The 20,586-nt window shown below is 35.4% G+C and overlaps 3 protein-coding genes across 3 annotated transcripts; all 3 read right to left on the bottom strand.

The window, feature by feature from the left end:
• Positions 1 to 2,471: 2,471 nt before the first annotated feature.
• On the bottom strand, positions 2,472 to 5,661 carry LOC132313953 (probable LRR receptor-like serine/threonine-protein kinase At3g47570). Its single transcript, XM_059812885.1, has 4 exons — positions 5,189 to 5,661; positions 4,838 to 5,081; positions 3,513 to 4,416; positions 2,472 to 3,210 (listed from the first exon to the last, which is right to left on the bottom strand). The coding sequence occupies exons 1-4, from the start codon at positions 5,659 to 5,661 to the stop codon at positions 2,858 to 2,860; spliced, it is 1,974 nt and encodes a 657-aa protein (XP_059668868.1). The 3' UTR covers positions 2,472 to 2,857.
• On the bottom strand, positions 5,045 to 7,209 carry LOC132311329 (leucine-rich repeat receptor-like serine/threonine-protein kinase RGI4). Its single transcript, XM_059809206.1, has 2 exons — positions 6,249 to 7,209; positions 5,045 to 5,905 (listed from the first exon to the last, which is right to left on the bottom strand). The coding sequence occupies exons 1-2, from the start codon at positions 6,448 to 6,450 to the stop codon at positions 5,691 to 5,693; spliced, it is 417 nt and encodes a 138-aa protein (XP_059665189.1). The 5' UTR covers positions 6,451 to 7,209; the 3' UTR covers positions 5,045 to 5,690.
• LOC132313952 (LRR receptor-like serine/threonine-protein kinase EFR) lies at positions 6,673 to 7,083 on the bottom strand. The gene has a single exon (XM_059812884.1). The coding sequence runs from the start codon at positions 7,081 to 7,083 to the stop codon at positions 6,673 to 6,675; it is 411 nt and encodes a 136-aa protein (XP_059668867.1).
• Positions 7,210 to 20,586: the final 13,377 nt, after the last annotated feature.

The following is a 20,586-nucleotide window of genomic DNA, read 5'->3' as shown; positions in this document are numbered from 1 at the left end:
TAGGGTTTTCTATTCATGATTTAATGCATGCAAAACGCCTTGATTTTAATCTAATTAAATTTAGAAAATATATGGATTTTAAACGATTCACTAATATTTAATTTGAGGTATTCTGTTAAAATAATTTTTTGTTTCACAATAAATGCCTGTAAATTAATTAGTAATCCAATCCAATTTATCTTCATAATTTAATTAATATAAATCAAGCTATTTAGATAAAAAAATCATGGATCCAATGTATGAACAATTATAATCAGTATTAAATTATTCCATGCATCACATAAATAAGTAAAACCATAGATAGAAGCAATTTAAATGGCCAATGGATTCAGCTTTTAACATTTAAATACTATTCTTGCTGTACGGGCATCCTTTAACAGTCTGTAACCACCTATTGGAAGCTGGTACGCGTTAGGAGAAGCAAAACGTCGCTTGGAACGAGCCCGGAGGACCCCACACGTGCTGGCACGCGCCTAGGGAAGCTGACAGGTCAAGGCACGTGCCCCCACGCGCTGGGACGCGCCTCCACGCGCGTGGAGAGAAAAGAACTTGGGCTGGCGCGTGAGATGCATGAGCCAGCATGTTTTTTTGGTCTTCAGCTCCTGGCGCGTGAGATGCACGCACCAGGCCCACCATATATGCATCCCACCTAATCCGTACCTCCTCCGACGCCTCTTCTCACCGCCGGCGATGCTCCGGCCACCGGAAAAATGCCGAAAAATTCTAGAAAAATATAAAAAAAAATCCCAGAAAATTAAATTAAGCCTAAAAAAATTTCAGAAAAATTCTGAAAAATTCCAGAAAATTACTGAAGCGTAATTTAACCCTTTCGGACCCTCTTGAAGCTTCATAGCATCCTTTGATGAAGATTACATGGCTTTAATAAATATTTACAATTTGAAATACAATGGAAAAATTAAATTACATCATTGAATTTTCAAACGGCTAAATCAAAGCCTTAATTACATTCATCCAAAGATAAAATTACATTCAATATACCTATAAGCTTCATCCATGGCCCAAACACACATCATCATGTATCAATATATATCAACATAATAAATCATACATCAATAAATATATATATGTATATATAATTTGGATCCATGAAGGTGATTTTGATAAACACATGATCTCTAGTAATGAATCAAACCATGCGCTCTGATACCACTGTTGAGAAACGTGTAAGTTTTTAAAAACTTTTGAGGGATTTGCAATCATGGATCTTGATTCATCACATAGAGATAAGTTTTATGCAAAAATAAATAAAAGATGATGTATCATTCAATAAACAGATTGAATATTTATATCAAATGTCTGAGTAAACCTTTTAATCTTTCCTCTAAAGTGAATGTTCTCACTTATTGGAGATCCCTTTAGTAAGATCCTTTCTCCTTCTTCTTGATTATGATCTTCCCTTTAGGAATCACCAATATGCCTTGATGAATGACCTTGGAATCAAGGCTTGTGGTAGCCTCTTTTAGAAGATAAAACAAACCCTAAAATTTAGAGAGAGAAAGTATATTCTTTTTTCTTATTCTCAAAGTTACACCTAAAATATACATGGACCCATGTATATATAGGCAAAATAAAAATAAGAAAAGGAAACATTAAATCATTTTTCATCTCTAATTCAACTTTCTCAATTCTAACAGGACTCTAATATCAACTTGGGCTATTGGTGAGAATCCTTTTATAAATTAATAATTGGTCCGGTCCATTAAATCATGGACCCAATTCAATTAATTCATAAATTAATTTCTACTCCACTAAAAGAAATTAATTGCACTCCAATTAAATAGTAAATAACCTCTAAGTCAATGTTGCACTTTGACCCCTCTATGCATAATTATTATTAGATAATTAAAGCCATCAATCTGATAACATAATTAAATATAATTATTTTGTTACCTTTGATTATTTCTGGCTCAATCATAATAAAATATTTATTTGACAAAAATAATAATTTACTAAATATATATATATAGAAAACATTTGTCTAAAATATACGAAGGCCTTCGAATTTAATTTGTGATCAACCATAATCAAAACAAAATAAATACAAAAAGCACTTATGCAAATATTGAGAATATAGACCTTTAACTATTAATTATATAATTACCCAAAGTGCCGATTTAAGGATCCCGAGATATCCGCCGAACAAATCAAAATAATTATTAATTAATAAAAGAGTCTATACTTATCTCATGCTTGAGAGTCAAAAACTATGACTGTGATAGAGAGCAATTGCATACGACAGTTCTCGCAATATATCTCAATTTATCGTGAACTTGGTTCAAGTCTTAACAAATTAAATGTCCATCTATAATTACCGACTTTGAACCATTTATAATTACTAATTTATAACTTAGTATTAATTACCATTATATACATATATAAATATATCTTGTAATCAAGTGGACACAATCAATTCCATAATGAATCGAAAAATAATACATTACATTCACCAATTGTATAATGATTTAATAATAATATTAAGATAAGGAACCATGACTTTTACAATCCAAAATAAGAATTTGCTATGCTAGGGCAGGCATATCCCACTACTATAACCATTGAAACTTCATCTATGTCCCAATAAATAGGAACATTTGGTAACATTACATACAGTGTGTCTGAAAGGAAGAGAAGCCTACGAATAGAAATTCTTTTGGAGTCATATTTCATACAGATATCACTAACTATATTAAGCATGCCTCTGATACATATGAGGAATTGCCAAGAATAGTTGAAAGTATGCAAAAGCCTTATTTGTGAAACATATCAAATAGAATACGAATATTTCTTCTCTAAGTGAGTACACCATCCCGAAACTTAGCTAGATTAGTGGCTTCATTCAAGTCCTTACGTTCTCATGAAACGTGATTTTGATCTTTTTGAGCCTAGCTAGGACATTTTTCATGTTAACCCTCTCCTCGGGTAAGTCCGTGGTGCATTCTAGGGCTAGTTCCAAGAGGGATGACAGACAATTCTTTGTAGAAGCAAAATTTTCTTCCTCTCCTCTAAGTAAATTTGCATCTACAACCTCCAGCATTTCACTAGGGAAAGACTCACACACCCAATGCTTCAAACTCAATTCTCCCAGAAATAGATCATCTGTGGGCTTCTTTCTTGTAAATGTTTCCATCAACAAAATCCCGTAACTGTAAACATCTGCCATAGCGGATACTATCCCAGCCGAACCGTACTCTGTAACATTAGTAACATAAGTAAATTTTAATAATAAAAAAATATATATTAATAGCATAACAATTGATATATAAATTTATTTCGAGATGGAGAAAAAAATGAAAAATGTACTGAAGTCCCATGTTAGTTAATTTTACATATGTGAAAACCAAATCAAGAAGAGAAGCAAGAACAAAAATTTATGTTGCATATTATTTATTTCCTTCTCTATTTTCCAGGACATTGACATAGTGTAAAAATGTCCCAATGGTATTGTTATCGAATCATGGTAACAAAATATATTTATTGTAGAAGGAACATACCTGGTGCCATATACCCAATGGTGCCTAATGTCTTTGTTTGACCCATTGAATTGTTCTCCATCAAGAGCTTTGCTATGCCGAAATCACCTACATGTGCGACCCTGTCTTCATCTAATAGAATGTTGCTCGGCTTCAAGTCACAATGCACCACAGGGGTTGAAGTTGAACTACCGTGATGGAGATACTTTACTGCAGACGCAACGTCTATCATAATGCACAACCTTTGGACAATAGTCAAGCAATAGTTGTGAGAGTACAACCACCTGTCAAGGTTCCCATTAGGCATATATTCTAGCACCAAGGCTATGAAATCGAGGTTAGAGCAACTGCTGATTATTTTGACAAGATTCCGGTGCCGAATGTTGCGCATTACTTCGCACTCTGCATCGAAACTCTGGAATGCACCTTGTTGCTCTAAATTGAAAACCTTCACTGCAGCCACCATTCCATCAGTGAATATCCCCTTGTATACTGAACCAATGCCTCCCTTGCCGATCAAATTGACTTCACTGAAGTAGTTTGTTGAATAAAGAATCTCTTGGTGTGATATCCTTCTATGTGTTACACCAAGTGGTAAATCACATTGGATTGGAAGTTGCCTGCTTTTCTTTTTGCATCTTAGCAATCCAACTAGAAAACCCACTACAATTACCGATGAGGCAATTGGTGGTACAATATATTTTAGAAGAATTTCTGTCTTCTGTGATTTTTGGGGGCTTGCACATTTTCTGACATGGAACTGTGGTGCTCCACATAGTCCATCATTCTGCATGAAAGATTCATACGTGAAATTTGAAAAAGGTCCTCCATTTGGAATTTCTCCACTTAGTCTATTGAACGAAACATTAACAAAAGTTTCTCCAATGACTTGGGATTGCAGTAGAAAAACTGTTCCGCGATAGATCTAAGGATTCCAAACTTATCAAATCAGAAAATGATTGGGGTATAGGACCTTGTAGTCTGTTCTCTGAGAAGGAGATGTTAATTAGGCTCTGAAGTCGCCCAATTGTGCTTGGAATTTCACCTGTGAATTGATTCTTTGATAGATCCAACTCTGTAAGATGTTTCAAGTTTCCGATTTCTGGAGGTAGAGAACCAGTTAGATTATTAGAAGAAATATTCAGAACAATGATATCCTTAAGGTTCCACATAGTCAATGGAATAGAAGTTAAGGCATTGTTTTCTAAATAGAGTCTTCTCAATGAAGTAAGGTTCCCAAAGCAGCTCGGAATTGATCCAGAAAACTTACTCCCGTGCAACACTAAACCACTCAAGCTTGTTAAATCACAAAGTATGCTTGTTATTGCGCCTTGTAATTTAGTAACAGCAATTTCCAACACCTGGAGTTTCAGTAGCTGTCCAAATGTTACCGGAATTGACCCTGTCAAGTCATTAAATCCTAGGCCCAATTGAACCAAGTTGATCAAATTTCCAATTTCTCTAGGAATTATTCCTTTTATTTGGCAGGCACTTGCAATGAAATCTTCAAGAGAGCTGGAAAAATTTCCTATGGATTTTGGAAGAATACCATTTAGAGGATTATCTTGTATGATCAGTGTTTTCAAAAGCCTGCAATTTGTTAATGAAGTGAGAAAACTTAGCTCAAGTGTCCATGGATCATTTTCCAAATGATTCACTCCTAAATCGAGGAATTGGAGATGGTGCTACCAACAAACAAGTTACTGGATAGATCGATTTCAACTAGTTGGGAGACATTTGAGATTGAGTTGGGAATTATTCCACTGATTTGGTTGTAACCAAGATAAAGAATATCAAGATTTGGAAGCCAAAGGCCAAAACTTGATGGAAGATTTCCTGAAAGGCTATAATTTGTAAGGGAAAATTGTCGTAATCTAGTTACGTTGAAGAGTGACCATGGTATTTCACCCATAAGGTTGTTAGATTCAAGGCTTAACATTATCAAATTCGAGAGATGACCCAATTGCCAAGGAATAGCGCCATGAAAATTGTTTTGACTCGAATAAATCTCCTCTAACATGGACATATTACCGATTGAAAGTGGTGTTTCACCCATAAGGTGGTTAGAACCAAGGCTTAACATTATCAAATTCGAGAGATGACCCAATTGCCAAGGAATAGCACCATGAAAATTGTTTTCACTCAAATCAATCTCCTCTAACATGGACATATTACCGATTGAAAGTGGAATCTCACCTTTCAAGTTATTGTTCCATAGATCGAGTACTTTAAGTGACTTACAATGAGACAGTCCAGAAGAGAGATTGCCAGTGAGTCGGTTCCGAGAAAGGTTAATGAATTCAAGCCTTGAATTTCGGCGACATAGACCCTTGGGCAGACCACCAGAGATTTTATTGTTGGGGATATTAAATTCACAAGTGAGGAGATGTTGAAGATTGTATCAGGTAATTCACCTGCAAGAAAAGTGAAGACAAAAGATGCTTACAGATTGCAAAATTGAATGCTAAATTTGCATGCCTAACTAAATATCCGTGCAGTTTCGACTGGATTGTTTTGACCTGTGAAGACCTTTATCTGATCCAAAATGGGCTAAGTATCAAAACTCACTTGTTATTCTGGTGGATTTAGATGTATTTAAACAAAATTCATCGTTTAAACACTTAGAATGCCAAATTTGCATGCCAACCAGAATATCGTGCAGTTTCGACCGGAGCGTTTTGCTATAGATATCCCAAGGCTGGTAGCATTTTTAAAAGTGATAAATACATTACCAATTGAAGGTAAAATTGTACGTACCAGTCAGGCTGTTATCATTAAGATATAAAATCTGAAGCTTAGATAAGTTGCCGATTCCATGAGGAATTTGTCCTGTAAATTCATTGATTGATAGTGATATATGTTGAAGCTCAGTACATTTGGGCAAGCTAGTAGGAAGGTTGCCACTTAGCTGATTTAATGGAAGATATAGCTCTCGAAGCTTTGGGAGATTGTTGCACATGCCCGCTGGGAGAGTACCATACAAGTTATTGTTAGTGAGGACAATATTTTGCAAAGAAGAAATGTTGAAGATGGTGGAAGGAATGAACCCTGAAATGTTATTGTCACTGATGTCGACTATCTTCAACTTGGATAGATGATGGCCTATGTCTCGGGGGATAGATCCTGTGAAATTGTTGTGAGAGAGAAGAAGGAGCTGAAGATTGGTTAGAAATCTGAAACTCTATGAAATTTTTCCACTAAACACATTAAAGCTAAAATTGATTGATTTTAGGCGACGCAAACGACTCAGTTCATCAGGGAGATGGCCATGAAAACTGTTCTCACTGATGTCAAAGAAACCGAGGAATGAGAGGTTGCCGACTTCTTTGGGGATAGTACCAGTAAGATCCATATTTGGAAGAATCAAGGCTGTCACTCTTTGGCGCCTACGGCTACAAGAAACACCAACCCAATTGCAAAAGGAGGTACCTTGTGACCAATTTGTTGCCAAAACATTACTAGGTTCAAAAGTAATATGAGCTTTGAAGGCTAGAAGTGCATTCTCATCTGTGAAGCTGGTTGGAGACACAGCCAGGCAAGCCACAAATGAGTATATTATAAGCAATAACAGCACTAAATTCTTCTTTTCCATGATGTTTGGAGAGAGAGGGATAATATCAGTTCAAGTTTTATAAATACGAGTGCAAGTAGTAAAATATTGTTTGGTGCAAAGAAAAAAACACAGGCTGCAAAATTTAGAGTTGGAATTGAATTGGAATTTTAGTTCTGTCAAATTGTAAATTTATAGCATCCTAGTAGTTGTTTTGTTTCAGTTCTGGAATTTATTTGTATGTGATTTCCTGACAGCAGTGTGTGAAAGGGATATAGTCAATGCCACTTATGCTTCCTTCTTGATATAAGTGGCCAAGAGGGGCAGTCTCTTAAACGTAAGTAATACTTCAACATGCCAATACTTCAACATGCCACGGTTACGTGTTGGACACCGACACTCATCAGATGCTCTTTATACACATATTCGACACTTCATATACATGTCCCTAAATAAAAATTAAATTTTATTATTTTAGATACTTAGCCGACACTTCCGGACATTTCGTGAACACTTTCCGAGCTCTTAATTAGGCGGACACTTTTTAACCTATCAACACATGTCTGCCTACAAGTCTACCTAGTAATCTTGAAACTAATATGAATACATTTATAAAGTGTTCCAACCTTTTTCTTTAAGAAAAATTAGCATTATACATCTTATTACAAGTAAAGCATAAAACAACCCCAAGGAGTTGGCCTAGTGGTAAAATTACTTGGGCTTGTGTGCTACGTCTGGGTTTAATTCCCACTAGGAGCTTACGGTAACTTGGGATCAGGCTTTCGTTGCCATACTTAGTGACTTATCCGGCCTGGGGTGGGGAGGCCGCCCTTTCTGGGTCCTCGGGGATTAATCGAGACGAAGCCTCGGATATCCCGGGTCATCAAAAAAAAAAAATAGTGATATAATTTTATTTTCTAAAGCATTTTAAAGCAACTCTTTTGCTATGTTTAGTAGGAAGGAAAGAAGGGGGTAGAAAGAAAATAGGAAGGAAGGAGCAAATTTCTTTCGTTCGGTAGAGATGATATAAAGAAAGAAATGATAAAAGGACTCATCCTTCCTCCTTCACAAATTTTCATCTGTCTATATATGGGCCGATGATAGGAGAGAAGACAAGTGAACCTATTATAGAAGTTTTAAATTACTGCATCACCCTTCATAAATATTTAATAAATCCCATAAATAAGGTAAGGAATGGGTTTAATGGTAAAAATAAATTAAAAATTTATCTTTCCTTCTAACCTATAGATCAAGTTAAATTATCGGTTTTTTCCATTCTCTTTCATCCAACTTAATAAAAAGAGGGAAATGCTTAATCTCTTCCCTAAGAATGTCTCAGTCATCATTTCTTTTTTCCTATGTATTTAATTTTTTTCTTTCCCACCGAACGGGATATTAGTATAAAAATTAGAAATGAATTAAAATTTTACATTATTCAAGCTGTACCCGTGTGCTATTTTACTTTTTAAAATTTTAACATATCGACATATCCGTATCGTATTATTTTCGTATCTCCGTGTCCATTCTACATTGCCGAAAACTCGGCAAAGTCTTTGAAGTAAGTATTACTTCAATATACATTTCGCCGACGTCTCAAAATTGACAAATCAGACAACACCTCCTGGAAAAGTTCTCCCCAAGTTAGAAATTATTTTCGTATTGCATAAGATCCATTGGAACTTGGTATTGTCACCATCAATGAGCAGAGTACAATTGTAGGAGGAGCTGTACATGTTAAAAGTCTTTCTCCATTTTCTTGGCTGCCAAACGATGTGGAATTCAAAGCTTTGTTTGTTTTCCTAGCCTTGTTTAGTTTGGCATCTTTGGACTTTCGCCCGATGTTCAGTGTATTATTTACGTTAAAAACATTTGTACTATCAATTGAAAATCTGTGCGTGTGAAAATAATAGTCAATGCCAACTAAGTAGATGAATGACTATCTTTTGGAGAGGTTCGAAATTAGTTGATGTACTCCTACGTGGAAAGTTGGGGAAGTCTTTGGTGTATGTTATACTTCAATGTTTTCCTACGTTGAAAATTTTTCTTATTTATTGTCACCATCAATGACCACGTACAGTTCCATTAAAGAAATGACTAGACATGTCTTTCTCCATTTTCTTGATAACCAAACAGTATGGAATCTAAAGTTCAAGGATTTTTTTTTAAAAGGCAACGAGGGTTAGAATTTAAAAGTTCAATTAGTAGATGTATAAATTCTTGACATTTCAAAATTTACTGGAGGCCTTTGCTCACTGCGGCAAGCTTAAACGGTAGAAAAATAATTTTTTGCACCATTGTATGTTTGGGATTGTTTCTCAACTGCATAAAAGGGTTCTATTTTGAAATCAAATTTAGCTCTGTAAAACTTTTGACTAAAGCTAGAATTTGAAACTTTCAAAATGACGTTGAATATTTTAAATAACTCTTTTTTATGTGAAAATTTTATTTTTTATACAAACAATTACACTTCGTCTTCCTCACAGCTGTAGTGATAATGTTGCATATATCTCATTCTCTTCAGATTTTGTAATTGGTGGACACTAAGAAATTTCCTGTATTGAACAATGATAAGAGCCCTAATTCAATGATAAGAAATTTCCAGCATAATTCAATTTCATTATATTATTATTTCAAAAAGAGTGAACTTCCTGTATTGAACACTAAGAAATTTTACTCTAAAAAACATAAAATAATAGTATTATTACCAAACAATGATAAGAGCCCAAAAGTCGAAACGACAATCAAACAAATTTTTTTTTTTTTTTTTTTTTTTATGGTAAAATAAACACACACACACTTTTTCGCCCACGCCAAGGCTCGAACCCCTCCCCTCTTCTTTGAAGATGGGGAGGTTATACCATTGGGCCAAAGGCCCTTTGGTGATAACCGAACAAAAATTGCAAAGGACTAAACAATGATAAGAGCCCAAAAGCCGAAACAACAACCAAATAAAAATTGCCTTAAAGCCCAACTAAAATTGGGCCGAGTCAAGGCAAACAAAATGGTCGACTGGCATAAGAGTAGGCCCAAAGTATTTGCTCAAAATTTTGAACCCAACATAGCTATGAATGCAGCTTTACGCTGGGCCTAGGTGATCCATCAAGCAGCCACCCAAGACCAAACCCCTGCAAGACAAGCCCAATGTATATATACACACACGCTATAAAACTTGCCCACATTCTCCGTCACAGAGAAGCAATGATTTGGGGTGACCCACAAATGCTAAAACACATGCCCAATATTGAAGCATTAATAATAGGAAAAAGCTTGCCTTTACGCCAATGGATCAATAATAATATGACATGTGTTTTAAAAAAATTTAAAAAATTAAACTTAAATCATGCAGATCTTTTCATAGGTAATCCAAAAGGAAAGAGGATTTTTTTGGAACAAGTTTGCCTTAGGCCACCAACAACAACTTAACATGTGTCCAAATTTTTTATTTTTTAAATTAAACTTGAATTATGCAAATCTTTTTACGGGTCATCCAAAAGGAAAGAAGATTTTTTTTTCTCTACATTTGAGATTTTCTCCCACGCGTGTGAGACCCGATAGAGCTCTCTCTCAATCATGATTCCTTCTCTCTTCACACCAAATCGCCATTAGTGCCCACCATCTCCCCAATTCTGAAAACCTAATATTCATCATTTGTTCCGCCAGCCGACCCCACCACCTCCATTACTTGTTGACCTCCTCCATTCTCAAACGTACCCTAATACTTTAATTGCAAGCTTTAGAGTTTAGAGATTATTCAAGATGCCACATTCATTGCCTACCATATATGTTGCAATTGCATCTCTAGAATGACACAAGACAACAACTATTCATCTAAAGGAGAATTGACTTCTTTAAAATTTCTATAAAATCAATTGTGGGTTGATTTACCACTTTTTTTTATTTGGATTATTTGTTTAGTTTCTTATATAACGGATTGCAATATGAAAGTTTTTCTTTCTAATTTAACAGTTAGGTGAACTAATTCTTTGGTGTATAAATTTCCCTCGAAGGAAATTTATTTGTGGGTAAAAACTAAAAATAAAAATCTCAAACGCAAAGAAAAAAAATGGGAAAAAGCTTGCCTTAGGCCGCATCGATCAGTAGGTCTCTCTTTCTAATGCTGATATGGACCAACAATAACATGACATGTGTCCCAAAAAAATGAAAAAAATTAAGCTTGAATCACACGGATCTTTTCACGGGTCATCCAAAAGGAAAGAGGACTTTTTTTTTTTTTTTTTTCTCTGCTTTTGAGATTATTTTTTTTTACCCACAACACCAAAACATTAGATCACCCAACTGTTAAAATAGAAAGAAAAACTTTCATATTGCAATCCGTTACATAAGAAACTAAACAAATATTTTCCAAAAAAAAAAAAAAAATGGTAAATCAACCCCCAATTGATTTTATAGAAATTTTGAAAAAGTCAATTCTCCTTCAGGTGAATAGTTGTTGTCTTGTGTCATCCTAGAGATGGAATTGCAACAAATATGGCAGGCAATGAATGTGGTGTCTTGAATAATCTCTAAACTCTAAAGCTTGCAATTAAAGTATTAGGGTACGTTTGAGAATGGAGGAGTAGTGGAGGTGGTGGATGTCAGTTGGCGGAGCATATGATGAATGTTAGGGTTTCAGAATTGGGGAGATGGTGGGCATCAATAGCGATTTGGTGTGAAGAGAGAAGGAATCATGATCGAGATAGAGCTTTAACAGGTCTCACACATGTGGGAGAAAATCTTAAACACGGAGACAAAAAATCTTCATTCCTTTTGGATGACCCGTGAAAAGATCCGCATGATTTAAGTTTAATTTTTTTGGACACATGTTAAGTTGTTGTTGGTCTCAAAAGAAGAGGCCTATTGATGCGGCCTAAGACAACCTTTTTCCTATTAATACTAAGGGTAGGGTACAACATGATTACTAAGTAATTTTTTTTTTTAATTAATATGATTAATAAGTGTACACATAAATTTTGTATCTGTAAAATAAAGAATGAAATATGGAGTAAATAATCAATTTTATTAATATTTGATAAGCGGGTACAATTCTCTATAATATCTTTATAATAAAAAGAGTGTACCATCTGATTCGATCTCCTAAATCTTTGGTGCAAATGCTTCAATATTTGATGTTGAATCGGTTGCAACGAACTTTCTTCAAATCTCCGAGAAATGAAGGAAACTTGGATTGATTTTCGATTGAGAGCTGTGGAAGCTTAATCTCAAACGGTTGAATGAAAGTCTTTGAATATGGTCGGCACTTGTAGAACGTGCTTATAGTCTTTTGTATTCAAAGTGTTGAGTCTTCAAAGCTTTAAGTGGTGAATGGGTGTAGAATTTGGCAGAGCTTTCTTCTTCTCTTCGGATTCGCTTTTTCCTTCCCCTTCACTTCTATTTATAGACTTCATAAAGGGACAAAATAGTAATTTGAGACACTTTGAATAATTATCATAATTACAAAAGTGATAATTATCCTCGAATATATATATATAAAGAATAATTATAATTTTATTTAACTAACCTAATCTCCACGTGGGCCTGGCTAGTTAGCAATTTGGAATTGGCCCACTAAAATGGGTTAGGTCAATTGAGTCATTTGGACTGATCCATGACCCATACTCGGTAGTGGGCTTAGGTTATTTGGCTAACCGGCCCATAATTTAAAGTGGGCTAGATTGATGGTAAGCCCAAATTATAGCTTAAACCCATGTGAATTTTTCAATCTCTACAAATTGCCCCCACTTCAAGTCTCAACTTTGCTCATGCTTGCTAGGTGCAGAGGGCTCAACTTGAAGTTGATTATTTATTTTTTTTATTTTATTGTTATTATTTTTTTTTTGTGAAATCCGAACGAATCAAATTAACAGCCCCTAATGTACATAGTTTTGTCATGCACAGATTAGTTGGTAATGACATGGATAGTTTAGTTTAACAATGATTCTAAACCATCATTTTTATTTTATTTTATTTTTATTATTATTATTTTTTTTGACAACATTTGTCTTCTTTCAAACACTTAAAAATATATATATATATATAAAAAAATAAAAAAATTTACATGCAAATTTGGAATGCAAACAGTTGAAGACAAAATCAGCCTACTAACCAATTGGCTGATTTGCCTAGCATGCATTACATAGCAACTGCTAACAACTCCTCAACAAAGTCTGCTTGTAATTGGCCAACCTACTAGCTGGCACTTCATTCTCATAGATGATATGCGTGGCTTTTTAGATGTGATATGAGCTTGATTTATCCGAATTCGTTTGAGATGTGGCATATCTTTAGATGGACTCTATCTCTTTAGGATTTCAATACCCCTTAGGATTGCTTCAGAACGTCTTGAAATTATCTCCTTCACAATACTTCTTAAACGAGAGAGCTTCTGTATAAGGAGACCTATCTTTCATTTAGATTTTTTTATTTTTTATTTTTACTTCGGCAAGGATGGAGTTTTCTTATTAGTTGTGCCGAAGAAGCCAAACGGGCAGGACTACCTACGCCGAACTAGTGCAAGACTAACGCAGGTAACTAAAACCCTCTTTTGTTTTTTTAGATAGGACTGTGATATATGTCAAACCCATTTTGATCACTGCGTATTGTGTTCGTCTTGACTCTATAGAAAGATGGCTCATTTTGATCTCTACATACAACACTGGCTTGACTTGTTCATCTTTTTCTTTCAAACTCAATTTTTTGTTTTTTTAGACTTGTTCATCTTCTCCTTTACCCACTTTCAGCACCATTTGACTCACACATAGAAAGCGAGATCCTTTAGCTCAATCGTCTTGCATCATGATCATATATTGTTTCTTATTGTTGCTTTCGCCTTGCATCATAATAATGTAATGTTGCTCTTTGGGTTCCTTATTATTGCTTTCCACTTCTTCACTTCAAAGGAAACATGCATGTAGGAATAGGTGGATTGATAAACTTGCCAAACTTCGGTTATTTATTAATTTAATGCATGTCTTTATTTCTTAATAAAGTATGCATGCCTTTTTTATTTCTTCACATGTATGCATGCCTTTTATTTCTTCATTATTTTGTCAAGGTTTAATAACTAAACCATTTTGACTTAATCTTTAATTTAAGTCTGGTGGTGGTGGTCGTCGTCCTACCACAAGTTTAAAGAGTGTGCATTAAGACTAGGGCTAAGTTTTACATTTATAGAAACCACTACTACCTTCACTAAGAATATAGTTAGGGTGAGTAGGGATTGTCCCAAGCGATTGGAGTCGTATTTGGTTGTGTAATCGTTATTAGGATTAGTAGGTCGAGTGATCAAACAAATGGTTGGTTGGTTGATTAAACTAGAGAGCAAATTAAACTAAATAATTGAAAATAACAAAGAGTAAGTAAAAGAGAGAGAGAGTTTTTGGGGTTTAGAGGTCACCACCAAACAATGCTTTTCTACACCCTTAACAAGTAACTAATGAGGGAAATGTATGTTGCAATATTGATGTGTGTGTGTGTTTGGTTGATGCAACTAGCAAGGGTGACCAATTAAGCATTCATTGTCTAATCAACATGTGAAAAGCACAATATATCTAGCAATTAAGTATATATTGTCCAAATAGTATGTGAAAAGTACAATATATCTAGCAAGTCATTAATCCTTTTATTAAGCTCATAAGCCAAACACACCACAAGGTTAGAGACATATGCTTCTTGCATTCAAATGTATGGAATATCAAACAACATGCATGGATTGTCCTCCCATCTAACAACTATGCTACATCAAGAAAAGCTAAGTGAGAGGCACAATCTATCAAGAAATGAGCATGGACCATCACAAGAGCATTCCATTAAGCACTATGTTTTAACAATCTCTAAATCTATAATATCAATGCACATAAACATGCATCAATAACACAAGAAATAAGGACAAACACATGAACATCTATTCTAGCATACATAGACATATGGATAGAATGAAATGATCAATTGGAAGTATTAAACCACATAAATCATTGAATAAACAAGATCTATATATATAAAAGTGTCAAAACATGTATTACAACACTAATCCCTCAATAATACACAAAATCAAGATGTAGAAAGCATGTTTGGGGCTAACTCTAGCCCTAAGAGGATGTCTAGCCACTCATGGTGATGTTGTTCCAACCCTCAAGGGCTAACTCCATGGAAGAAATCTGCTCCTTGTTGATGAAAAACTCCCCCCTTTGTGTCTCTAGCCTCCTCCTTCTTTTCTTCTACACTAAGAATTGCCTCTAATGTTGTATCTCTAATTCTCCAAGAAGCTCTCACAAAAAGTGCATCATATTCCTTATATAGGTAGGTCAAATAACAGACAAAATGAGCTGGGGTCATGCAAAGAATATTCCCCAATGATTGGATACAAGACAACTTGAATGAGCTGGCTTTTTAACTTTTTCGCATTGGAGGAAGTTCAATTGATCGAACCTCGGACTTGGATCGATCAAACTTGGTTGAGATCTATCGAACTTAGACTGGATCGATCTTCAATGGTAACGCTTTTTGGATAAACACAAATCTAAGATATTTTGAAGATATTTTTGGGAAAAGGACAAAAGTGGTTGGTAGGGTGGTACAACTAGATAAGATAAATCATTTGGATAAGGACAAAGTAGTTTGATCGATCGAAGAATGGTGTTGGATCGATCGAACTTTTGAGATCTCTGAAAATGTCATTATGGCTCTGATCCATCTTGAAGTGCTGAGATCGATCATGTTGGATTGATCGAACTTTGATCTGAGATCGATCGAAGATGTTGATTTCCACCTTTTTCTTCCTTTTGCTTCCACTTGGCTCCTTTCTTTGATTCATCCCAGAATTGCTTCATTTCTGCTCTTATTTGGCTGAGTTAGTTTATTTTCAGGATAAGTGCCTGAAAATGAAAATAATACGAAATCAATCTAAAACGGTAAAATAAGATAGATAAAAGTACTAGAATGCCTAAGCTTAAGGGGTTTAAATACGCACTTTTCAGCGCTCATCACACCCCCAAATTTAAATATTGCTAGTCCCTAGCAATGAACTAGAAAGTAAAGGAATGAAATGAACAACTATACAAGTATGAATTTAGAAAACAATAAATGGATAACGCCACTTTCATAGGGAACACGATTGCACTTAGCATATGCAACAAGCATTTTAAACCCTTAGGTTACCCCTAGTGGACGAGTGAAATCTCGTGAGGGCTTCTAGAAATGATACCCATAAACATTAAGCTTATTCTTTCAAAAGAGGTACCAATATTGCAAACAAGCATTGGGAGAAAACTACCTTAAGTATGTAATGTTTCAAACATTTCCGAGCAATCTCCCAAAATCTCAACATCAAGCAAGCAAGTATGGTCCTCCACACATCAAGAAAATGAGCATGCAAATCAAAACAACTCTAGAATCCTTTTGAGTGGACCGGCATCAAATATGTTGCTATCTTAGCCAACTAAAGAATTAATCACATCCTTTCCCTCAAACTAGCACACAAATCTAGTACCGATCATCAAGACAAAAAGTGGACCTTTTATTAAAGCTTTATTGTTTTAGGTGCGCTTATTCTTTTCACTCGATTTTTTTATTTATTTTTTTATTTTTTATTTTTTTATTATAGGATCAAAGATGGAAGCATGGTGCAATGTGTTGATCTATTAAGCTTTCTAATGATTCATAAGGTGGAGCATTAGGTTAATGACTCTTAAACCAGACGGCTTTAGGGTATTAGGTATTCAAATACCTCTACAGACTTACAAGCTCAAATCAACTAGGCTACAAATTAAGACAACCTCCATCTAATCATTTCACACTTCTCACCTTTTGGGAGAAGTGCTTACTTTTTTTTATTACTTTTGTAACTTTTTTTTTTTTTTTTTTTTTTTTTAATCATTGAACAATCAATTATTAACCTAGAGTTTGGGCTCTCCACCTTTCGACGCGAGAAATTCAGTGCTTGATGAGGCTAGAATCCTGGCTACTTAGTGAAAAGGGGTTGTTATCTACCTTTATCAAGAATGAAAGTTTTCAATGCACTACTAGCTCAATTGGGATATAACCAATTCAATAATCAACAAAGCATGTACCCCACAAATGAATGCTAGTGTGTGCCTATGGTAGTGTAAAATACTAGAGTGAATCTTAAAACAATCACAAAATCAGAATGATGTGGACCACAAGTGCAAGCAATATATCAATCTTTCAAAAAATTTACTCCTAAATGGCATACATAAGATATACAAGGAGTATTGGACTCTCAAGTCAAGCAATTTTTAAATTTTAATCAATATAGTCCTCAAAAGATCAAAATCATAGCTAGATATGGACCAATTATAGAAATATCCCTCAAATACACAAGTCATGCTCAAAATTTTGAATGTAAAACTAACACTGCAAAGCACCATTCCCCCCAAACTTATATGGCACAATGTCTTCAATGTGCAAGAGAACAAAGGAAAGAGTATATCAGTGCAACTAAGGCATAGAATGATCGGGACTGAAGTATCCGAAGTGGGTGGCATGGCTCCCCTAAACTTGGGATAAACTGTGGTCCTGAAAATTGGCACTTGGATAAACTCATCAGATAACAAAATGGGATAATTAGTACACAGTGGACATGCAAGTGTAAATGGGATAAACAGATAAAGAGATGAGAGAGGTATCAGGGTGGTCATGAAAATCGGATAGCACTCTCGTACTGCAGTCACTGTGATTCACCTGATGGAGTTAAAAGGACAGATGTTTCAATAAAAGCATACGACATCCATCATAGATAAAAACAACAATAAAGTGCAATACATCCAGTGTCAAAGCCGATAGACCTGGCTGCAAAAATAATAGTATCACAAGTGTAGTAGACACACAACATAGATAGAAAACATAAAAAGATAAAGAGACTAGGAGTCTCAGGCAGAGGGGGCAGGACGAGTAGAGCGAACTCCGCGGATCACCCTGGCTAAGTCATCAATGGCAGTCAAGATCTCCATACGGAGGCGAGCAATGTCAGCTCTAATGGCAGCCAGTATATTCAGATGAAAGGTAGCAATGTCGGCTCTAAGGGCAACCAGCATATCCTCTAAACTTTGAAGTTGCTCCTCTAAGCGACATATCTGATCATGAGCCTCAGGTGTAGCTGAAGTAGAAGAACTGTCATTCTTAGTCATGGTCTGTAAAAAGGAAATCTTGCAACGGGAGTTAGCGCTAGAATAAATAATTGAAAGCACAATAGAAACATGTATGTCAAGTAAGATAGACAAAACATATATGACATGAATGTATGCACATGATAGGATGTGAAGCATGCTAAGTAATGTAAGTATGAAATGCATCCAATGTGGAATATCACAGGCATTGGGCATAATATGATAGCATGAAGTGAATATAAGATGAATGAAGTGCGTATGTGAGATCGATCACAAAGGTTGGATCGATCGAAAGTAAGTGAGATCGATCTCACAACTTCGATCGATCTGAGACACAAGTTTGATCGATTGAACTGTGTTCTGTGAAAAATGAGAAGTCACAAATCTGTGACTGTCGAAGCACAGGACCCACATGAACATGTTCGTGGGCCCATCAACACAACAAACATCAATCCCAATCACCTAGAATGGCTCACATTTCCAAAAATCAAAGTAACTCATTACAATGGACACGGCATAAAGATGAATATAGACATATATATATGAAAAGCTTAAAACTTCATCTATGGCCAACAATCATCATGAATATTGGAACGAATCAAACACTTAAAGCATACTCTTAACAAATCGAGGTGTGAAATCAATAATAGGGTCTCGGATCTTACCTTGAATCAAAGAGAGGAGAGATGAAATGTGAAGAGGAAGAAGATCCGAGAAGAGGGAGAGATCGACACCTGGTTCACTTCGGAGATCTCGCCGGAGATGGAGGAAATGGGTGAGGTTACAGCGGCGTAGGAACTAGGGTTTGGAAATAAGGGAGAATGAGATCTTATCCTCGGTTCTATTTAAAAACTGTAGCTCTTTAGTTCGATCGATCGAACTAGAATCACAGATCGATCGAACTTTGAATGATCTCTTCACAAAGTATTTTTGGATTTTTTTTTTTTTTGAATAAACAATAAATAAAATAAAACAAAATCTTTTTGTATTTTTGAAATATTTTTGAGAAATAAAATAAAATGAGAATAAAATAAAAATATTTTTGGATTTTAAAAATTGAAAAAGTCAAAACAAAGTCAAACAATGAAATGGAGAACTGAGATCGATCTGAACAAAACGTTCGATCGATCAGACAGAGGGCAAAAATATGCAAGTTTTTGGTTCAAAAATTTGGCTAAGTGTTGGAACTTGAAGATCGATCGAACATCGGAGTTGGATCAATCAAAGAACTTCCGATCAACCTTAAAATGTTTCGATCGATGAGACAGAGAGGTGAAATATGCAGGTTGATGCAAGCTCAAAATTTTTCTAAGTGTTGGATCATGAGATCGAACAAACTTTGAAGTTGGATTGATCGAAGGTCTCTTGATCGATCTAAGAATAAGTTCGAACGATGGGACAGAGAGGTGATTTGGATGCAGGTGGATGCAGGTAGAAATTTTTTCTAAATGTTGGATGCAGGTGGAAGTTCGATCGATCGAACTCTCATTTGAGATCGATCGAACTTATGCAAAATACTCAATTACAACACAAAATTCCATGCAATTCTAATCACAGTTCCTATCAATGCATATGAACCAAAAACAAGTATCTAGACTTCGCAAGAAATGAAATTTAAGATAGAAATGAGGGAGGAATAGGGTTTTGACACCCTACGAAATGTTTTTGCTAGTCTTTAACGTCTCTAACAAGACATTGGCCTCTTTTAGCCCAGATCAAAGATCTTGTAATGCATCCCCTCCTTGTTGGGGTGATAGATGCTTTGAACTCTACCCAACAAATTGTTCTTTAAAGAACTTGTTGGATTAAGCTCAAACGAAACTTTTGATCCCTTGTCAATGCAATCTTCTATGTGTTCATACACCGGGTCAACTAGATGTGCAGCTTCCAAATGTCTTTGAAAGACTTGACCCTCGATGTAAGGTTTCAACCTCTGTCCATTAACCTTAAAAATGTTTCCCTTCTTCAAATTTTTGATTTTAACCGCCCCATGAGGTGCAACAGAGATGATTTCATAAGGACCCTCCCATTTGGTTCTCAATTTCCCAGGAAAGAGTTTCAATCTAGAGTTGAAAATCCAGGCTTTTTGACCGGGTTCCAAAGACTTTTTCACAATATGCTTATCATGAAAGGCTTTGGTTCTTTCTTTGTATAGTTTGGCATTATCATAAGCATTGTGTCTCAATTCTTCTAACTCACTCAATTGAAGTAGCCTATTCTCTCCGGCTTTATCAAGGTCAAAATTGAGCTTTTTAACTGCCCATAAGGCTTTATGCTCTAGCTCAACCGGAAGATGGCAAGGCTTTCCATATACAAGCCTATAAGGAGACATGCCAATGGGAGTCGTGTATGCTGTCCGATAAGCCCACAAAGCATCATTTAGCTTCCTTAACCAATCCTTCTGGGAGGTGTTAACCGTTTTCTC

This window comes from Cornus florida, unplaced genomic scaffold (genome assembly GCF_030987335.1).
Source record: "Cornus florida cultivar Cherokee Brave unplaced genomic scaffold, ASM3098733v1 CherokeeBrave_3.0.0_Hap2_Chr06, whole genome shotgun sequence".
Lineage (NCBI taxonomy): Eukaryota > Viridiplantae > Streptophyta > Magnoliopsida > Cornales > Cornaceae > Cornus > Cornus florida.
The sequence above is the reverse complement of the archived record's forward strand: the minus strand, read 5'-3'. Positions and strand labels throughout refer to the sequence as shown.

Excerpts from the sequence above, each read along its gene's own strand:
- LOC132311329 (XM_059809206.1), bottom strand. The coding sequence starts at position 6,450 with ATGTGCAACAATCTCCCAAAGCTTCGAGAGCTATATCTTCCATTAAAT. Across the intron at positions 5,906-6,248 it reads TAATGATAACAGCCTGACTG|GTGAATTACCTGATACAATC; the intron begins GTACGTACAATT and ends CTTTTCTTGCAG.
- LOC132313953 (XM_059812885.1), bottom strand. The coding sequence starts at position 5,661 with ATGTCCATGTTAGAGGAGATTGATTTGAGTGAAAACAATTTTCATGGT. Across the intron at positions 5,082-5,188 it reads ATCGATCTATCCAGTAACTT|GCTTTTGAAAACACTGATCA; the intron begins GTTTGTTGGTAG and ends AACAAATTGCAG. Across the intron at positions 4,417-4,837 it reads TCCAGGTGTTGGAAATTGCT|ATCTATCGCGGAACAGTTTT; the intron begins GTTACTAAATTA and ends TGGAATCCTTAG.
- LOC132313952 (XM_059812884.1), bottom strand. The coding sequence starts at position 7,083 with ATGGAAAAGAAGAATTTAGTGCTGTTATTGCTTATAATATACTCATTT.